The sequence below is a fragment of the Garra rufa genome, chromosome 1 (genome assembly GCF_049309525.1).
Source record: "Garra rufa chromosome 1, GarRuf1.0, whole genome shotgun sequence".
NCBI classification, from domain to species: Eukaryota; Metazoa; Chordata; class Actinopteri; order Cypriniformes; family Cyprinidae; genus Garra; species Garra rufa.
The window spans coordinates 12,881,912-12,900,940 of NC_133361.1; the positions used below are offsets into that span (position 1 = coordinate 12,881,912).

At 32.2% G+C, this 19,029-nt stretch overlaps 2 protein-coding genes across 2 annotated transcripts in view; both read left to right on the top strand.

The window, feature by feature from the left end:
* Window positions 1-19,029, top strand: part of LOC141284469 (GTPase IMAP family member 4-like) — a 480,107-nt gene that overhangs the window by 440,082 nt on the left and 20,996 nt on the right. The window lies entirely within an intron of this gene.
* On the top strand, window positions 1,254-18,491 carry LOC141342010 (ankyrin repeat and fibronectin type-III domain-containing protein 1). The gene is made up of 15 exons (XM_073846445.1): window positions 1,254-1,590; window positions 2,220-2,382; window positions 3,505-3,703; window positions 4,857-5,057; window positions 5,145-5,258; window positions 5,332-5,429; window positions 6,463-6,553; window positions 7,687-7,782; window positions 7,856-7,943; window positions 11,066-11,195; window positions 11,275-11,397; window positions 13,428-13,649; window positions 16,228-16,394; window positions 16,468-16,633; window positions 18,261-18,491. Exons 2-15 carry the CDS (start codon window positions 2,233-2,235, stop codon window positions 18,489-18,491), a joined length of 2,076 nt encoding a protein of 691 aa, XP_073702546.1. The 5' UTR covers window positions 1,254-1,590; window positions 2,220-2,232.

The window sequence follows — 19,029 nt, forward strand, 5'->3', positions numbered from 1 at the left end:
CGACTTTGAGTCAGATTTTTTACTTTTTCTCATAATTTCAACTAAATCATAATTTCATTTTTTTAATCTAATAATTTTAACTTTATAAATCATTATTTTTCATTTTTATTTCATAATTTTGACTGTCTCATAATTTCAACTTTTTAAATTTCTATTTCTACTTTTATTTTATAATTTTAGTTTTTTAATCTTATAATTTCGACTTTATAAATCATAATACTTTTTTATCTCGAAATTATGATTTAGGTCATAATTTAGACTTTTTATTTAATAATTTTGACTTACAAATTTTGGATTTTTTTATATCATAATTTGGATTTTGTTATAATTTAGATTTTTTTTTTAATCTCAAAATTTTAACTTTAGAAGTCATAATTTGGATTTTTTGTATTTCTTAATTTCAACTGTTTCCCATAATTTACATTTTATGAGTCATAACTTTGACCTTTTAATCTCATAATTTAAATTGTGTAAATCATAATTATGGCGTTATAAGACATAATTCAGACTTCTTATCTCGAAATTGTGACATACTTAATAAAAATGATGACTTACGTTTTTTTTTTTCAAGTCAACATCAATTCAACTTTTAAAGTCCTAATTTTTACTTTTTTATATCATAATTTCGACTTTATAAATCATAATTTAGGCTTTTTATCTCTAAATTATGACAGATCATAATTTCGACTTTTTATTTAATAATTTTGACTCTCATAATTTCGACTTTCTAAGTAATCATTTTTTAATTTTTAATCTCATAATTTCAACTTTATAAATCATAATTTTGACTTTCTAAGATTGAGACTTCTTATCTCGAAATTATGACACCTCATAATTTAGATTTTTATCTCATAATTTCGACTTTACAAATCATAATTTGGATTTTTCATTATATAATGTCGACTTTATGTCATAATGTATACTTTTTTATCTCGAAATTACTTAAATCATAATTTTGATCTCAAAATTTTGAGATTATCTAATAATTTCGACTAAATCATAAATCATAATTTTAACCAAGTCATCATTTTGACTTAAGTAAATTTCGACTTTTTAATCGACTTTTAAAGTCATAATTCCGAATTTTGTCTCACAGTTATGACTAAGTCATAATTTCGATTTAATAAGTCATAATTTCGACGTTTTATCACATAACTATGACTTTATATGATTGTTTTTGTTTTTAGGCTACCAGACATTTCAATAAATACACAAAAACATGACGTCTGAGCAGACTGTGGCACTGTGAACAATTACATTAATCAAAATAATTGATCCCTAACTATACATTTAATTATTTCAGTAGCCATAGGTGTATGTCCTCGTATACAGTGCGCGTGCTAGATAAAGCAAACACACATCCGTTGAATGTGCGCGAGCGCGCGTGCCGGAACACTGAGGGAGTTTGCGGGCTCGTGCACACCCTCTCCATCCGTGTTATTAACAGAGTTGGTCTTAATGACGGGAATAGATGCGTTTCTAAAAATTAAACTGTGGTTTATAACGCTAGGTTAACGTTGTGATATTCTTCGCGACTTGAGGAAACATCGGAGGAGATTGACGGAGAATCATCTGCGCTCGTTTCTAACGGTAAAACTCTTGTTGTTTTATCTGTAACTGAGAGATAAATACATGTAAAGTCGTGTTTTCCTACTATGTTTAGTCGCGTTATTTATGGTAGGTAGGCTATATTTTCATTGTTTATGTGAATAACCGTTAACCGTCGCTAACCATTTAAAACTATAAACGACGTTCAAATTAACCTTTTACTGTCCATAAAAGCCACAAACACTGTTTTTAATGTATGTAAATATTCAGGGTAATGTTCTTCTCATGTAAACAACATTTTTTACAAGCGCGTCAACTGTTTGGCTTTACAATATGAATCACATTTAACAGGAGAAAATGAAAGTAAACCGTTAAAATCACCTAAAATCTCATCACAAACTCATATTAATGAAGATGTGTGGGTGTGTTATTTGGTTTCAGTCAGTAGTTTGGTGTGTTTGTGAGATGTGATGAGGAAATACTGTATATAAAGCAGGAAGAGTGTGAATGCAAGAGGAAGATGAGAGTCATAGTGATGTTTGCAGAAATGATCAGATAAACTTTTAATCAGAGAAAGTGCAGCAGTTCCTCTGTGAAAAACAGACTGACAGACACTGTGTTTGATCACCTGACGATGATGGTGATGATGAAGGATCCTATCCCTCTGTCAGCAGTGATGTCGTGATGGCTCCGCCCCAAAGGAGGCGTTCCCTTGGCCCTGTCTCACCCAAACGCATCTACAGGAGCCTGTCACTCAAACTGAGGGGCGGAGCTTCTCACAGTGAGGCGGAGCCTTCTGATTGGAGGAGGCGGCTGAGCAGAGGACCAGCTGAGGTAAAAAAAAAAATATATATATATATATATATATATATATATATATATATATACATACACACAGACACATATATATACAGTGTTGGGGGTATGTTTGCATAATATTACATTTCCAATTAACTAAAGTAACGCATTATTTTTTAATTGACAAGAAAATATCTGTTACTTTTTCAAATAAGTAACACCAGTTACTGTTTCCCCCATTTATTAATTGAAAGCTCTCCTGTTCCCACACTGTAAAAAGTTGTCCCCAGTTTCAACTTAAAAACTTAAGTTTAGCAGCTGCCTTAAAATCTTAAGTTAAATCAACCTAAAACTACAAGTCATTTCAACTCACGACAATAAAATTAGTTAAAATGACTTATCTGGAAGTTGATTTAACTTAAAATTTTAAGGCAGCTGAAGAACTTAAGTGTTTAAGTTGAAACTGTTGAAAACTTTTTACAGTGCATGTTGAGAAAAATCGTGAGTAAGATGTTACTTTAGTTCTAGAATAAATGTGAACATGCATTAATTCATCTCACTCACTAAAAAAAACAGATACAGTATTCCCCAAAATGAATAAAGACAGTGAAATTCAACGCAAACCTGCAATAATTAATTGTTAAATAATAAAATATCCTGTATTTAATCCTATTTTATTAACTGATGTCTTTGCGGCCGAGCTTCGATGATCCAATTCATCCATACTAATAAGCAAAAATTACTCAAGATAATCTAACATTTGTTTTCCTTTTTTTACTGTTAGAGTTGACATTTTGACATTTTTTCTTCTGCAGTCTACTGTATAGATGTGAATGTACTATTCTCTAAGCCTGAGACCTTTGGTGTGAAAAGGCTTTTACATTTGCCAAAAATGTAACTTTTTATATTAAAACAAACAAGCAAGCCCTGCCTAGATGTAAAAAGTAATGCAAAAGTAATGTAACGCATTACTTTCCATAAAAAGTAACGTAATTAGTTACTTTTTTAAGGAGTAACTCAATATCGTAATACATTATGCGTGTATGTATGTATGTATGTATATATATATATATATATATATATATATACATATACATATACATATATATATATATATAGTGAATGTCTTGCCGTCTACATGACTGTGTGTGTGTTTAGTACTCGTGTCTGTGGGACGCGCTGGAGAATGAAGACATGCTTGCGGTTCAGCATCTGTTATCCAAAGAAAAAGCGAAAGATGGATGGGTGAACAGCGTCAGTGAGTTCGGGCTGGTGCCGTTGGATGTGGCCGCTCTTACCCATAATGCACCACTGCTGCAGGTGCTGGTGAAGGCTGGAGCCAAACACAACCCCACCTGTGAGTGACACACGTGATTGCCAGAGGATTTAAAAAAAATACAATAAAATTTAGAGTGGTAAAAAACTAATTTCACAGGACCCTATTTTTGTAAACAAAAAATAAAATTTAAATTAAATAATAACAATTAGTACTACTAATAATAAGTATATATGTTATAAATTGTAAATCTAATTATTTAATAACGTATCATCATAATTTATAAATAAATCATAAGTATTAATAAATTATTAAATGGTAACATTTAATGAAAAAAATAATTAGACATGCTTTTTTAATTTGTAAAAACAAAACAAAAAAAAACCAACAACTTATTTCATAGGACCCTAAATTAATAAATGATTTAATAAACTGTGGTTGTAATAAAACATTTAATATTTATTAATATTTTTTATTAATATTTAATTGTTGTTTATTATTTATATTATTTATTTGTAATGTTAATGGTTTATTATTAATTACAATAAAAAACTTTTTTATCTGATTGATTTTACATACCTTTATATACTCGTTTTCAAAGTACCCTATTGTTAACACTTTAATAAATGTAATATATTTTAATTAATAAATTATTAAATAAATTGTATTCTATACATTGTTATATTTTATACATTATGAAATTATTTTTACATTATGTATACAACTTTTTGAATCAGTTGATTCAATGTTTTCTGATTATTAAAATGTTATTATTCAGGAAAAAAATTATTATAAAAATGGAATTTGTGAAAAAAAATTTTTATATACAACACTATTGCCCAATTTTGTAAGAAATGTAGCTGTTAAAGCTTTATGAATTTAGTTAATAAGACATAATTTTAACATTAAAATTAAACCATTAAAACAGAATCCATAAAAATGTAAATAAAAACGTGAAATTTGTAAATAAAAGTAATAATTTAGGAAAAAAAGACCAAATTATTCTAAATTTGTAAATAATAATAATAATAATAATAAATATAAAAAATAAGAAGAAGAACAGTAGAATTTGTAAAAAAATAAATAAATAAACAAATCAGACGACATTATTGCCCAATTGTAAAATAAACAATTAATACAGGATCCAGAAAAAATGTAAAAGTAAACATGGAATTTGTAAAAAAAAAATTAAATAAAAATAATAATAATAATGCCTCTCATCATCCTGCCACAGTGAGCTCGGCCTCTGATTGGTCGCTTAAGCTGGATGAGCTGGTCTCATTGGCTGAGCAGAAGCTGGAGGAGTGGAGGGCGGAGCTTCTACTCAGAGTGAAGGCGGAGCTTCAGTCACAGACGGACTTGCAGAAGAACGTGGATCAGTGGACGCAGCGGTGGGAACTTTACCGTCGCATGAGGGACAGATTCCACACGACCGGTATGAACATGCACACACACACACACACACACACACACACACACTGTAGATGTCATGTGACTCATAACACCTTATCATTTCTCTCAGCTCCACCTGGGCCACCCGCCAGCGCTGTCCTGCTGGTTACAAGCGACAGCTGTCTGTGTGTGCGCGTCACTGAACCCGCTGGCCAGACGAACGGCCTCATCAGCCGATACAGAGGTGAGATGACATCATGTGACCACAGCCATGTGACTGATGATGTCATGACTCACCTGTGTGTGTGTGTGTGTAGTTGAATGGAGCTCTTCATCGAGTTTTCATCCTCTGTGTGGCACCGGATTCATCACTAACACCAGAAACCCAGAGTTCAGCATCACAGGACTCCAGACTGTAAGACACACACACATTCATCAATGTACAACATACAGTCAAGCCCGAAATTATTCACACTCCTGGCAAATTGTGACTTAAAGTTACTTCTATTCAACTAGCAATTTTTTTTTTTTTGACCGGAAACAACACAGGCTTCTCCCAAAAGTTATCGTTAACGATGTACAAGAGGCATCATTGTGAAAAATAAAAATAAAAATATTTCTCAGCTTTTGTTTACATTTGAAGAAAAACTGGCATGTCCAAAATTATACCCTTCATACCCTTTGCAAACTGTCACAGTCTGTGGGAAAATCCAAAGTTCTATACCATTCCAAATAGTCCAAGCTGTTCTAAAGCATCCTAATTATCCTGATTCATTGGGAACAGCTGTTTTAGTCAACTCAACCGGTGAAAAACAGAAGCTCTCTGCTGTTGGTTTGTGGACAGTCATGGCTAAGACAAAGGAGCTCACTAAGGACCTGCGGCTGCGCATTGTGGCTGCTCACAAGTCAGGAAAGTTCTATAAGTCAATATATAAATGTTTTGTAGTTCCAGTGGCTACAATGCAAATTATTATTAAAAAATACAAGACATGTGAAAAATCTCAGACGATGTGGTCGGAAGCCAAAAGTGACACCTGTGCTGGCCAGGAGGATAGTGAGAGAGGTAAAAAAGAATCACCAAGGATCACCACCAAGGCCATCCTGATGAATCTGGGCTCTGCCGGTGGCAACATCTCAAGGCGGACAGTCCAAAGGACACTGAACACCACTGGGCTCCACAGACACAGACCAAAGTGGACACCACTTCTCCAGATAAGGCACACAAAAGCCCACTTGGCCTTTGCAAATGCTCATCTGGACAAAGAAGGTTTTCTGTTTTATGGTCAGATGAAATTAAAATGGAATTGTTTGGCCACAATGATGTAGCCTTCATTTGGTGTATAAAAAAGGAGAATATAAAAATAACTTTAAGTCAGAATTTGCCAGGGGTATGAATAATTTTGGGCTTGGCTGTATATAGATGTATAATTTCTGATTTGTGTGTGTAGGGTGTGCAGTATTACGTGCGGGTCAGTGCGTATAACGTCAGAGGTTGGGGTTCGTTTGTGAGCAGCAGCCCGCTGTGTGCCGCTCCGTCCAGTGAGTAATGACAACTGCAGGAATATCGCATATTAAAGCAGTATTTCTTTAAAACAGAATCCAGAAAAATTTCAATAAAAACATGGAATTTGTAAAAAAAAATAAATAAAAAAAAATAAATGATAATAATAATAATTTAGGGGAAAAAAGGACCAAATTCTTTCTAAATTGTAATAAATTATTGAATAAATTGTACATATAATAAATTGTAGTAAAATTATTTTATACATTATGTTACATGTTAAACTCTTTGAATTAGTTGATTAGACATGTTTTCTGATTTTTATAAATGTTATGAAACAATTAAAATTCAGTAAAAATAATAATAATGATACAAATAGAATTTGTAAAAAAAATAAAAAAAATAATAGGAGACTATTTCCCAATGTTGTAATAAATGTAGTTGTTAAAGCTGTATAAATTCAATTAATTAGACATCATTTTGAATATTAAAATAAAGAATAAAGATCCAGAAAAAATGTAAATAAAATTATGTTAGACACATCAACACACATTAAACCAATATTTTTTTATTTTTTAGGGAATGTTGTTAGGGATTGTTATAATTAACTAAAATGAAACTAAAAGTAAAACCACTGCTTGGAATTAAATAAATGTTAACTGAAAGAAAATAGTTGCACTGGAAATGTTTCTTATTTGTCAGTTAGTTTAACGTAATGTTGTAAAATAACTGAAACTAAATGAATACAACTACACTTATTTAAAAAACTAATAAAAATGACAAAAGCTCACAACAAAGTCACAAAAATTCTAGCTACATTTAAAAAATGTGAAATAAAACACTAATATGAAATATGTAAATAATATTAATAATAACTAGATAACAAAATTGAAGTCGGCTTGAGAAAGCTGGACCAGAAAGTTTGAAAAGTATTCAAAAGGTTGAACAGTTTAAGGAGTTTAAAAAGATTTCCAAGTTTTAAGTCTAAGGGTTTTCAGTCTGAAATAGTTTGAAGTTTAAAGAAGTTTTAAAAGCTCAATGTTTGATAGATAGATTAATAAAATAAAGTAATGATGCTGAAAATTCAGCTTCGTATTTACATTTCAACGCATAGAAAACCAGTTATTTTGAATTGTAATAATATTTGAGTGTTGTTTGTGTGTGTGTTTAGGCTGGAGCGCGTGCTGCGGTGTGACAGTGAGACCCAGAAATCCAGCCGCAGCCGTCAGGAGAATCTCACAGCAGATCAGAGAACCCACACTCATCGGTACACAAACACACACATAAACCACTGAAACACAGTCAATTAGTGTCATAATGAACAAACGTGTGTGTTTCAGAAAACACAAGCCCTGTGAAGAGAGTGTCTGTGTCTCGTGGACTAAAGCAGCTCTTTCACTCCAGCAGGTTCGTTCGTCTCTTACAGAGGTGAGAAACATCAGACTTCACTTCTACACAAATCAGAATTACTGTCTCAGCTCAGAGATTTCAAATACTTGAGGAATTGGGATTCTTAACGGGAGACACTGCAGGCAAAAACTATGTTTTTTTCTAGACCTGTCCAGTTTGAGATTTTGGGCTTTTTTTTTTTTTTAGTTGTTTCAGACTAGTGAAAAGAAAACATCCAAAAGACACTGTTAATTGTTTCTTTTATAGAGGGATTACAGAGGGATTTGTTCATATATAATTAGCTTGATTTCATACAACATTTTATTCTTCAAAAATGGTAAAAAAAAAAAAAAAAAAAAAAAAATATATATATATATATATATATATATATATATATATATATATATATATATATATATATATATATAGTGTTTCATGTCTGTTTTTTTTTTTAAATTATGGAGTGAAAAAAATGAGATACACAAAATTTCATCTGTAAAAACATTTGACTCTAATATGTCAAAAAATTAAACAAGTAATTTTAAAACTGACTTCACCAGTGTTTAGATTTTTGTACTAGAAATGTATGCAAATTAGTGCATATTTCATTAAATAATGCCTCATTTGCATATTTAAACCCAACATTTTAGAAAACTTGTAATACAAAAAATGATCAATTATGGAAGTAATCAATGAACTTGGTAAGGAAAGATTTTTTTTTTTATCCTATTCAACAGTGTCTCGCTTTAAAATATTGGAAAATCTGAAAAATATGTGAGGCAGCCTTATTGTTTGTAATTTCTATCCCTGGAAAAGTCATGGAAATTAACTATATACGCTACCACTCAAAGGTTTTTGGACAGGAAGATTTCCAATGTTTTTTAAAGAACTTTTCTGCTCACCAAGCCTGCATTTATTTGATCTAAAGTACAGCAACAACAGTAATATTGTGAAATATTTTTACTATTTAAAATAACTGCTTTCTATTTGGATATATTTTAAAATATAATTTAGTTCTGTGATCAAAGCTGAATTTTCAGCATCATTACTCCAGTCTTTAGTGTCACATGATCCATCAGAATCATTCTAATATGCTGATTTGCTATTCAAGAAATAACATGATTTTAGTGATTATATATATTAGTATCAATATTTAAACTTTTTTTAAAGGATTTTTTTGATGAATAGAAAGATCCAAAGATCAACATTTATCTAAAATAAAAAAGCTTTTCTAACATTATACACTATACCTGTCACACCCCTTTAGACTGTTTATGTTGGTTTCTTTCTCCTGTGCCCATATTTGGTTATTCCTGTTTCCTGTTCTCATTTAGTCTTTATTAGTTATCACCAACACCTGTCGATGTATCATTCACCTGTCTATATATGTTAGATTCAGTTCAGTGTTTCCTTGCCCAATCTCAAGGTTACTTTGGTGTGTTTGGACTTGTTTTTATACTTCGCCTTCATGCGCCTCCTATATAAATATGAAGACATTTGTATTGTTACAAAAGATTTCTATTTCAAATATATAAATGCTGTTCTTCTGAACTTTCTATTCATTAAAGAAACCTGAAAAAAATCTACTCAGCTGTTTTCAACAACAATAAAAACAACAATAATAATAATAATAAATGTTTTTTTAACAGCAAATCAGCATATTAGAATGATTTCTGAAGGATCATGTGACACTGAAGACTGGAGTAATGATGCTTTGAAGTCACAGGAATAAATAACATTTTTAAATATATTCGGATAGAAAACAGTTATTTTAAATTTTTACTATTTAAAATCAAAATTATAAATAGTAAAAATGTTTCAAAATGTTTCAGTTTTTGCTGTATTTTAAATCAGATCCATTATTTTAAATAGTATTTTTTCTGTTTTAGTTTTTCTTTATTTTGGATCAAATCAATTATTTAAAATAATAAAAATGTTTCAAAATGTTTCAGTTTTTGCTGTATTTAGGATTAAATCAATTATTTTAAATAGTAAAAAAAAAAAAAAATCAGTTTTTGATGAATTTTGGATAAAAACAAATACATAAATAGTAAAAATGTTTCAAAATGTTTCAGTTTTTGCTGTATTTTGAATCAGATCCATTATTTTAAATAGTATTTTTTCTGTTTTAGTTTTTTCTTTATTTTGGATCAAATCAATTATTTTAAATAGTTTAAAAAAAAATCTGTTTTTGAATGAATTTTGGATAAAAACAAATACATAAATAGTAAAAATGTTTCAAAATGTTTCAGTTTTTGCTGTATTTTTAATCAGATCCATTATTTTAAATAGTATTTTTTCTGTTTTTGTTTTTTTCTTTATTTTGGATCAAATCAATTATTTTAAATAGTTAAAAAAAATTTTTGGGATTTTTTGTATTTTGGATAAAAAACAAATACATAAATAGTAAAAATATTTCAAAACTTTTCTGTTTTTTGGATCAAATCAATTATTTTAAATACTAAATATATTTTGATTCTTGTCTGTTTTTGCTGTACTTTGAATAAATTAAATGCAGGCTTGGTGAGCAGAAGAATTTTTTTGCATATTATTGTGATTTCTGTCAGTTTTTGTAATATCTATGTAGTTTTTATGTTTTAAATTCATTTTTAGTTTTTTTTATGTTGTTAATAATATTTAGAATTTTTTTGTGAGTGTGTAAGTGTTTATAAGTTAACATTTTAGAATTTATTTATTTTTGTCATTTGTATTAGGTTTTCCTAATAGCCATATCTTTGTTTTTATTATTTTTATTTTAACTTGAGTTATTTTAGTATATCCTAATTTTCATTTTAATTTGAAACACTTCTAATTTGAGTACTTAATTTGATGTTTTCTTGGCAACTAGCTGAAATAAGTTTATTGTTTTATTTTATCTTAAATAACATTAATTTTATATTTCATATAATGATTTTTTAATGGTTTTACATATAGTTACAATAATAATATTACATGTTTTATTCTATTTACTATTTAATATTTTTTTATATTGCAGAAAACCTGAATAACATTTAGCTATTAAAGTTTTAAAATATAATTAGAATTATTTTAGGCACTTTTCAATTTAAAACAACTAGGAAAGTCCACTGATTGAATCAGTTTTGCAAATAGAAAGTGTGATTGGCGCTGTAGATGTGTAATGAGTGTCATGTGTGTTGTAGAGGCGTGTATCTGGCGTGTGTCTTCTACCAGAAGGACAGTGTTCTGGTGACGCCGGACGATCAGCTCCCTCTGGTGGAGATCCAGAGCTGCTCCACGTCCGTCACGCAGGACTTCCTGTGGTTCTGTAAGGTCAGCGGGCGATCAGACGCATTGGTTTCTCCTGTGTTTCTCCTCTGTGTCTCCTCACGAGTCTCTCTGTGTGTCTCAGCTGTCATGTGCGTGGACGCAGGTGCCCCGTCTGCTGCAGGTTCTGTCGTCTTCATCGCTCTCTTCATCTTCATCGCTGCTGCAGAACAGACTGAGTTTCCTGAGGGCCGTCGCACAGCTGCAGGTACCAGAGAATCCAGTCACACTCACACAAAAACGGCCTGATTAAATATATATTAGTATATGTACTTGTATAATGCTATATGCTCAAGTCTAAGATGAATAAATGCTGTAAAAGTATTGTTCATTCTCACTTAATGTTAACTAATGAACTTTATCATAAAGTGTTACCACATTTTCAGTGATTTAATTTTTATGTTTTCCATTTTTATTTTAGTTTCACTACTTTTTTCATATTTTTTATAATATTTAATATTAGTATTTAATATTTATTATAATATTTTAGTTTTACAATTTTTTACTAGTTTCATATTTTTATATTTAATATTAGTATTTGATATTTTTATAATATTTTAAAACTGTTTTTATATTTTTATGTTTACCATTTTTATTTTAGTTTTACAATTTTTTTATATGTTTATTTAATATTTTTTTATAATATTTTAAAACATTTTTTATTTTTATGTTTTCCATTTTTATTTTAGTTTAATTTTTTTATAAGTTTATTTAACATTTTTTTTATATTTTAAATTTAGTTTTTTTATTTTTATGTTTTCCATTTTTATTTTAGTTTTACTAATTTTTTATAAGATTATTTAATATTTTTATAATATTTTAAAATAGTTTTTTAGTTTTGTTTTCCATTTTTGTTCTAGTTTGACTGTTTTTGCTTTTTTATAAGTTTATTTAATATGTTTTATAATATTTTAATATTTTATAATATTTTTGTTTTCCATTTTTTATATAAGTTTAGTTCATTTTTTAATAATATTTTAAAACAGTTTCTTTTTTATTTTCATGCTTTCCATTTTAATTTTAGTTTTACGATTTTTTATAAGTTTATTTAATATTTGCATAATATTTTAAAACATTTTTTTTATTTTTATGTTTTTCATTTTGTTTTTTAATTTTACCTTTTTTATTTTTTAGAAGTTTATTTAATATTTTTAGAATATTTTAAAGTAATTTTTATTTTTATGTTTTCTATTTTTATTTTAGTTTAAATTTTTATAAGTTTATTTAACTTTTTTTTTAAATATTTTAAATTTAGTTTTTTTATTTTTATGTTTTCCATTTTTATTTCAGTTTTACTAATTTTTTATAAGTTTATTTAATATTTTTATAATATTTTAAAACAGTATTTTATTTTTGTTTTTCATTCTTATTTTAGTTTTACTAATTTTGTTTTCGTTTAATGTTTATTTAATATTTTTTATAATAATAATATTTTTTTATATTTGTTACATTTGTTACATTTATTTGAGTTAGTTTTAGTAGATGTTTTATTAGTTTTATTTTTGTTATATATCTATAGAATATTTATTAATATTTTGAATTAGTTTTTATGTCATTTTCTTTTTTGCATAATTTTATTAGAGATTTATTAAGAGTTTTTTTATTAAGAGATTTAGTTTTTTTTTCAGCTACTAATATTTATAATAAATCAATACAGTATTTTTTAAATATTTTATTAAAGGTTGTATCAGCGATTTCTAGCCTAAAACATAAAGTGTCAATTTCAGCTGACCTTTCTTCACGATCCGCTCGCTGCCTGCCCCATAAATTGTCTGTGAAAAAAACGCGTCTCTCTGGTCAGCCTAGGGTCCGAGATATGCCAAAAAAAACAATTGGCGCTGTTAACTATTCCACAGATAAACAAACAGTGTTCCAACCAATCAGCGTCAGGGGTTTGGTGTTGTGGACTTTCCTACTGGTGCTGGGATGTGAGGGAGGCGGAGCGAAAGTCCACAACACCAAATCCCTGACGCTGATTGGTTGGAACACTGTTTGTTTTTGTGTGGAAAGGTTGGTAGTGCCGATTGTTTTTTTGGCATATCTCGGACCCTAGGCTGACCAGAGAGACGCGGTTTTTTCACAGACAATTTATGGGGCAGGCAGCGAGCGAATCGTGATGAAAGGTCAGCTGAAATTGACACTTTATGTTTTAGGCTAGAAATCGCTGATACAACCTTTAAAGTGTGTTTTTAAGGTTTTAGCTAATGATAATAACCTTCTAGTCATGTCTGTCTGCAGGCGTCGGTGGGATGTGTGGATCTGGGTCAGGTGTATTTCAAGCCGCTGAAGGACCAGCAAGGGAACGTGCTGCTGGTGACCCTGAGAGAGGTGACGACCCCGCTGACCCCGTCCGACCCCCCGCTGCACTGGCTTCCGGTCTGCAGCCTGGAGAAAAACCAGAGCGAGACGCCGCTGCTGCCAGAACCCTCAGCTGTAGAGCTGCTGACACACAGACTCAAGGTGATCCACACACTCATGAAAAACATAACAAACATCAACACCAATGAGAACTGGATAACAAAGTTTGTCAAGACAAACTTTTGGTTTGGTTTAGAAAGCCTAGCTTGAAAGTTTAAAGCAGCTGTTAAAGCTGAACGTTTTGAACTTTATACAGATAGATTAGATTATTAGTATGTTTCTAGCATGATTAGCAAGTTACTAGCATGATTAGAAAGTTTATTAGCATGTTGCTAGCATGCTTCTAGCATGTTTAACATGTTACTTGCATTATTAGCATGCCATTAGCAAGTTGCTAGCATGTGTCTAGCATGATTAACATGTTTGCTATCATGTTTCTAACATGTTTTTAGCCTGACTAGCAAATTGCTAGCATGTTTCTGGCATGATTTGCAAAGCTGCTAGCATGTTTTATCATGATTAGCAAGTTGTCAGCAAGTTTCTAGCATGATAATCAAGTTGTTAGCATTTTCTGTCATGATTAGCAAGTTACTAGCATGTTTTTCTAGCATGATTAGAAAGATTATTAGCATGTTGCTAGCATGCTTCTAGCATGATTAACATGTTACTTGTATTATTAGCATGTCATTAGCAAGTTGCTAGCATGTGTCTAACATGATTAGCAAGTTTGTTATCATGTTTCTAACATGTTTTTAGCCTGACTAGCAAATTGCTAGCATGTTTCTAGCATGATTAGCAAATTGTCAGCATTTTCTTGCATGATTAGCAAGTTATTTGCATGTTTTTCTAGCATGATTAGAAAGTTTATTAGCATGTTGCTAGCATGCTTCTATCATGATTAACATGTTACTTGTATTATTAGCATGTCATTAGCAAGTTGCTAGCATGTGTCTTGCATGATTAACAAGTTTGCTATCATGTTTCTAACATGTTTTTAGCCTGACTAGCAAATTGCTAGCATGTTTCTAGCATGACTCGCAAAGCTGCTAGCATGTTTTATCATGATTATCAAGTTTGCTAGCAAGTTTCTAGCATGATAATCAAGTTGTTAGCATTTTCTGTCATGATTAGCGAGTTACTAGCATGTTTTTCTAGCATGATTAGAAGGTTTATTAGCATGTTGCTAACATGCTTCTATCATGATTAACATGTTACTTGTATTATTAGCATGTCATTAGCAAGTTGCTAGCATGTGTCTAACATGTTTTTAGCCAGACTAGCAAGTTGCTAGCATGTGTCTAGCATGATTAACAAGTTTGCTATCATGTTTCTAACATGTTTTTAGCCAGACTAGCAAGTTGCTAGCATGTTTCTAGCATGATTAACAAAGCTGCTAGCATTTTTCAAACATTATTAGCAAGTCGCTAGCATGTTTATACCATGATTATCAAGTTGTTAGCATTTTCTGTCATGATTAACAAGTTACTAGCATGTTTTTCCAGCATGATTAGAAAGATTATTAGCATGTTGCTAGCATGCTTATATCATGATTAACATGTTACTTGTATTATCAGCATGTCATTAGCAAGTTGCTAGCATGTGTCTAGCATGATTAGCAAGTTTGTTATCATGTTTCTAACATGTTTTTAGCCTGACTAGCAAATTGCTAGCATGTTTTATCATGCTTAGCAAGTTGTCAGCAAGTTTCTAGCATGATAATCAAGTTTTTAGCATTTTCTGTCATGATTTGCAAGCTGTTAGTATGTTTATACAATTATTACCAAGTTGCTAGCATGTTTCTAGCATGATTAGCAAAGCTGCTAGCATGTTTCAAACATTATTAGCAAGTCGCTAGCATGTTTATACCATGATTATCAAGTTGTTAGCATTTTCTGTCATGATTAACAAGTTACTAGCATGTTTTTCCAGCATGATTAGAAAGTTTATTAGCATGTTGCTAGCATGCTTATATCATGATTAACATATTACTTGTATTATTAGCATGTCATTAGCAAGTTGCTAGCATGTGTCTAGCATGATTAACAAGTTTGCTATCATGTTTCTAACATGTTTTTTAGCCTGACTAGCAAGTTGGTAGTTTCTAGCATGATTAGCAAGTTTGCTAGCATGTTTCTAACTGTTAGCATGTTTCTTACATGATTAGCAAGTTACTAGCATAACGTTAGCATGACCGACAAGTTACTAGCATGTTTGATTGATGATTAGCAAGCTACTAGCATGAGTAACATGTTGCTAGTATGATTAGCAAGTTACTAGCATAATTAGAGCTCAGAATTACATTTTAGTCTGGGACTAGTCTTAAGCCTTGTCTATGAACCCGGGAGTTAATGTTGTCTGGTCTGATCTGCTCTTTAATAATGTTCTCAAAACGTTAGGACGAAAACATTATTTGTACATTGTTCATGGAACATTTTACTTCGGAAATGTTTCAGTTGGAGGTTCAAGTGTTTTTTTAAATGTTACATGTTTAGAATATTCAGGAAAAAAAATCCAAAGTAGCATTACCATAATGTTTGCAAAATGATACAATGAAACACTAGCAAAACCAAGAAAAAAGACTTTTAAAATGTTTAAAATGTTGAGAGAGCATTCAGAACAGGTTCATATCTGTACGTCTGTTATTAGTGTCTGATGGTTGTGTATGCTTGTGTTTCTCCAGGAGATGCTGTCATATCACAGGAGGAGTCAGCAGAGAGCTCAGTCTGGTCTGTATGTGGGCGTCCTGAAGCTCTGCAGCTCCGTGGATCAGCTCCGCATCCTGGTCCCACAGCGATTACCCAACATGCTGTGCCACAGCCGCGTCAGGAACCGGCCGCACGTCTCACGGTCAGACTGGAGAACATCAATCTGATTCATTCGCACTCACCGACAGAGATTAACAGAGGTCGTGTTTGTGCAGGGAGGAGTGGGCGTGGCTACAGAAGCATGCGGTGGGCGGAGCCTGCGACAGCCAGGAGGGCGGGGATGATGCTGTGATTGACAGCTCGGGTGTTGAGGGCTTCGTGAAGGAGCTGAGATCTGCAGTGACTCAACTGCTGACCAAACTCAACGTCCCGCTGGAACGGGTAACAGCACGACCCGTCAGAACCTTATTCATTTAACACAGACGTTCACAAACCTTTTCATTTAACCCCATGAGATTTTAAGTTCATATATTTTTTTTTAACCCATTTGTGCCCAAATTTTTCTGAATGGTTTCATGCATATAGACATGTTAATAGTATTCTATGTGAACATGTCAAATGCTTTCAACACCCTGCTGAAAAAAACCCCCAGCTAAAATCATCCTAAACTGGTTGGCTGGTCTTAGCTGGTTTAAACTGGAAGTAGTTGGTTTTAGCTGGTTATTCCAGCTGGTTTCCCAACCAGACCAGCTAAAGGAAGTGGCCAAAACCCCTCTAAAACCAGCCTGCTGACCAGCTAAGACCAGGCTGGATGACCAGCTAAAACCAGCTTAAGCTGATTGACTGGTATTAGCTGGTTTAAGATGGACCTAGCTGGTTTTAGCTGGTCAGGCTGGTTTTAGCTGGTTGTTCCAACTGGTCTCCCAGCCTGACCAGCTAAGAAAGACCAGCCTGCTGACCATCTAAGACTAGGCTGGATGACTAGCTAAAACCAGCCTAAGCTGATTGACTGGTCTTAGCTGGTTTAAGCTGGTCAGGTTGGTTTTAGCTGGTTGTTCCAGCTGGTCTCCCAGCCTGGCCAGCTAAGAAAGTGGCCAAAACCCCTCTAAAACCAGCCTGCTGACCAGCTAAGACCAGGCTGGATGACCAGCTAAAACCAGCCTAAGCTGATTGACTGGTCTTAGCTGGTTTAAACTGGAAGTAGCTGGTTTTAGCTGGTCTCCCAGCCTGACCAGCTAAGAAAGTGGCCAAAACCCCTCTAAAACCAGCCTGCTGACCAGATAAGACCAGGCTGGATGACCACCAGCCAACCAGCTTAGGCTGGTTTTAGCTGTTTTTTTTTTTCAGCAGGGAAGATCAATCTTTACTCATAAACAAATGTTACACTTTTTTATGTATAAAAGTCAAAGAATGTTCGATGCAAATCCAAAAATCTGCATCTAGCTTTTAAATACTTTAATATGAAAACACAACAGACAACAGTGTTTCCCACAGGTTTGAAGGCAATCTGTGGTGGTCAGCCACCACAGATGAACGATTGGATAGGGGATACGATTGGATCCCCTAAAGGGATTTCCTAATTCCTAAAGGTTAATAATTTTAAAAAAATCTGTTAAATAATACTGACCCGTTGTTAAGTCATATGCGTGTGTGTGTGTGTGTGTGTGTGTGTGTGTGTGTGTGTGTGTGTGTGTGTAAGCGTGTGTGTGTGTGTGTGTGTGTGTGTGTGTGTGTGTGTGTGTGTGTACCTGGTATTCATCACGTTATGGGGACCAAATGTCCCCACAAGGATAGGAATACCAGTAGATTTTGACCTTGTGGGGACATTTCTCTGGTCCCCATGAGGAAACAGGCTTATAAATCATGCCCAATGAGTTTTTTTAAGGAAGTAAAAGTGTGCACAATCTCCTGTGAGGGCTAGGTTTAGGTGTAGGGTAGGTGTAGGGCCATAGAAAATACGGTTTGTACACTATGAAAACCATTACGCCTATGGAATGTCCCCATAAAACATGTAAACCCAACATGTGTGTGTGTGTGTGTGTGTGTGTGTGTGTGTGTGTGTGTGCAGGCGTGTGAGTACCGCGTCTACACGCAGGAGTTGCTGCAGGTTGGCGATCAGGTGTCTGTGATTCTCCTGCTGCCATCCTGTGAGGAGTTCAGATCCCGTCAGAGTCCAGCAGAGGGAGCTCAGCACACCTTCACCGTCCCGCTGCACATCTTTGAGCTCGGTAAGTCACTGCCAACAGACATCACTGTCAGACAGCTCTACTACTGTACACATGTCCTGATGAACTTATAGTAAACACTGAAAGCCAGATATTCAGTAAAAATAACGTTTATTTTATATAGATGTAGTTTCCAAAAGCAGGGTTATGCTACACTCTTAAAAATAAAGGTGCTTCACAGTGTCATAGAAGACCCTTTTCTTGTCTAAATGGTTCCATAAAGAACCTTAAACATCTCAAGAACCTTTCTGTTTACCCAAGGTTCTTTGTGGGGAAAGAGGGTTCTTCAGATTATAAAAAGGTAAGAAAGAGGTGCTTCTTTAAAGAACCTTTGACTGAATGGTTCTTTGTGGAACCAGAAAGCATTCTTCTATGGCATCGCTTGAAGAACCTTTATTTTAAAGAGAGTAGTTAACTAAAATTAAAAGTAAAAGTAAAAGCATAAAAAAAAGAAAAAAATATATTTTATTTCAGTTTCTTGACAAGGCAGATTTTTTTCATTTACTTTAACATATATCACTGAACCAACTTTATAAGTATGTACATATATATATATATATATATATATATATATATATATATATATATATATATATATATATATATATATAT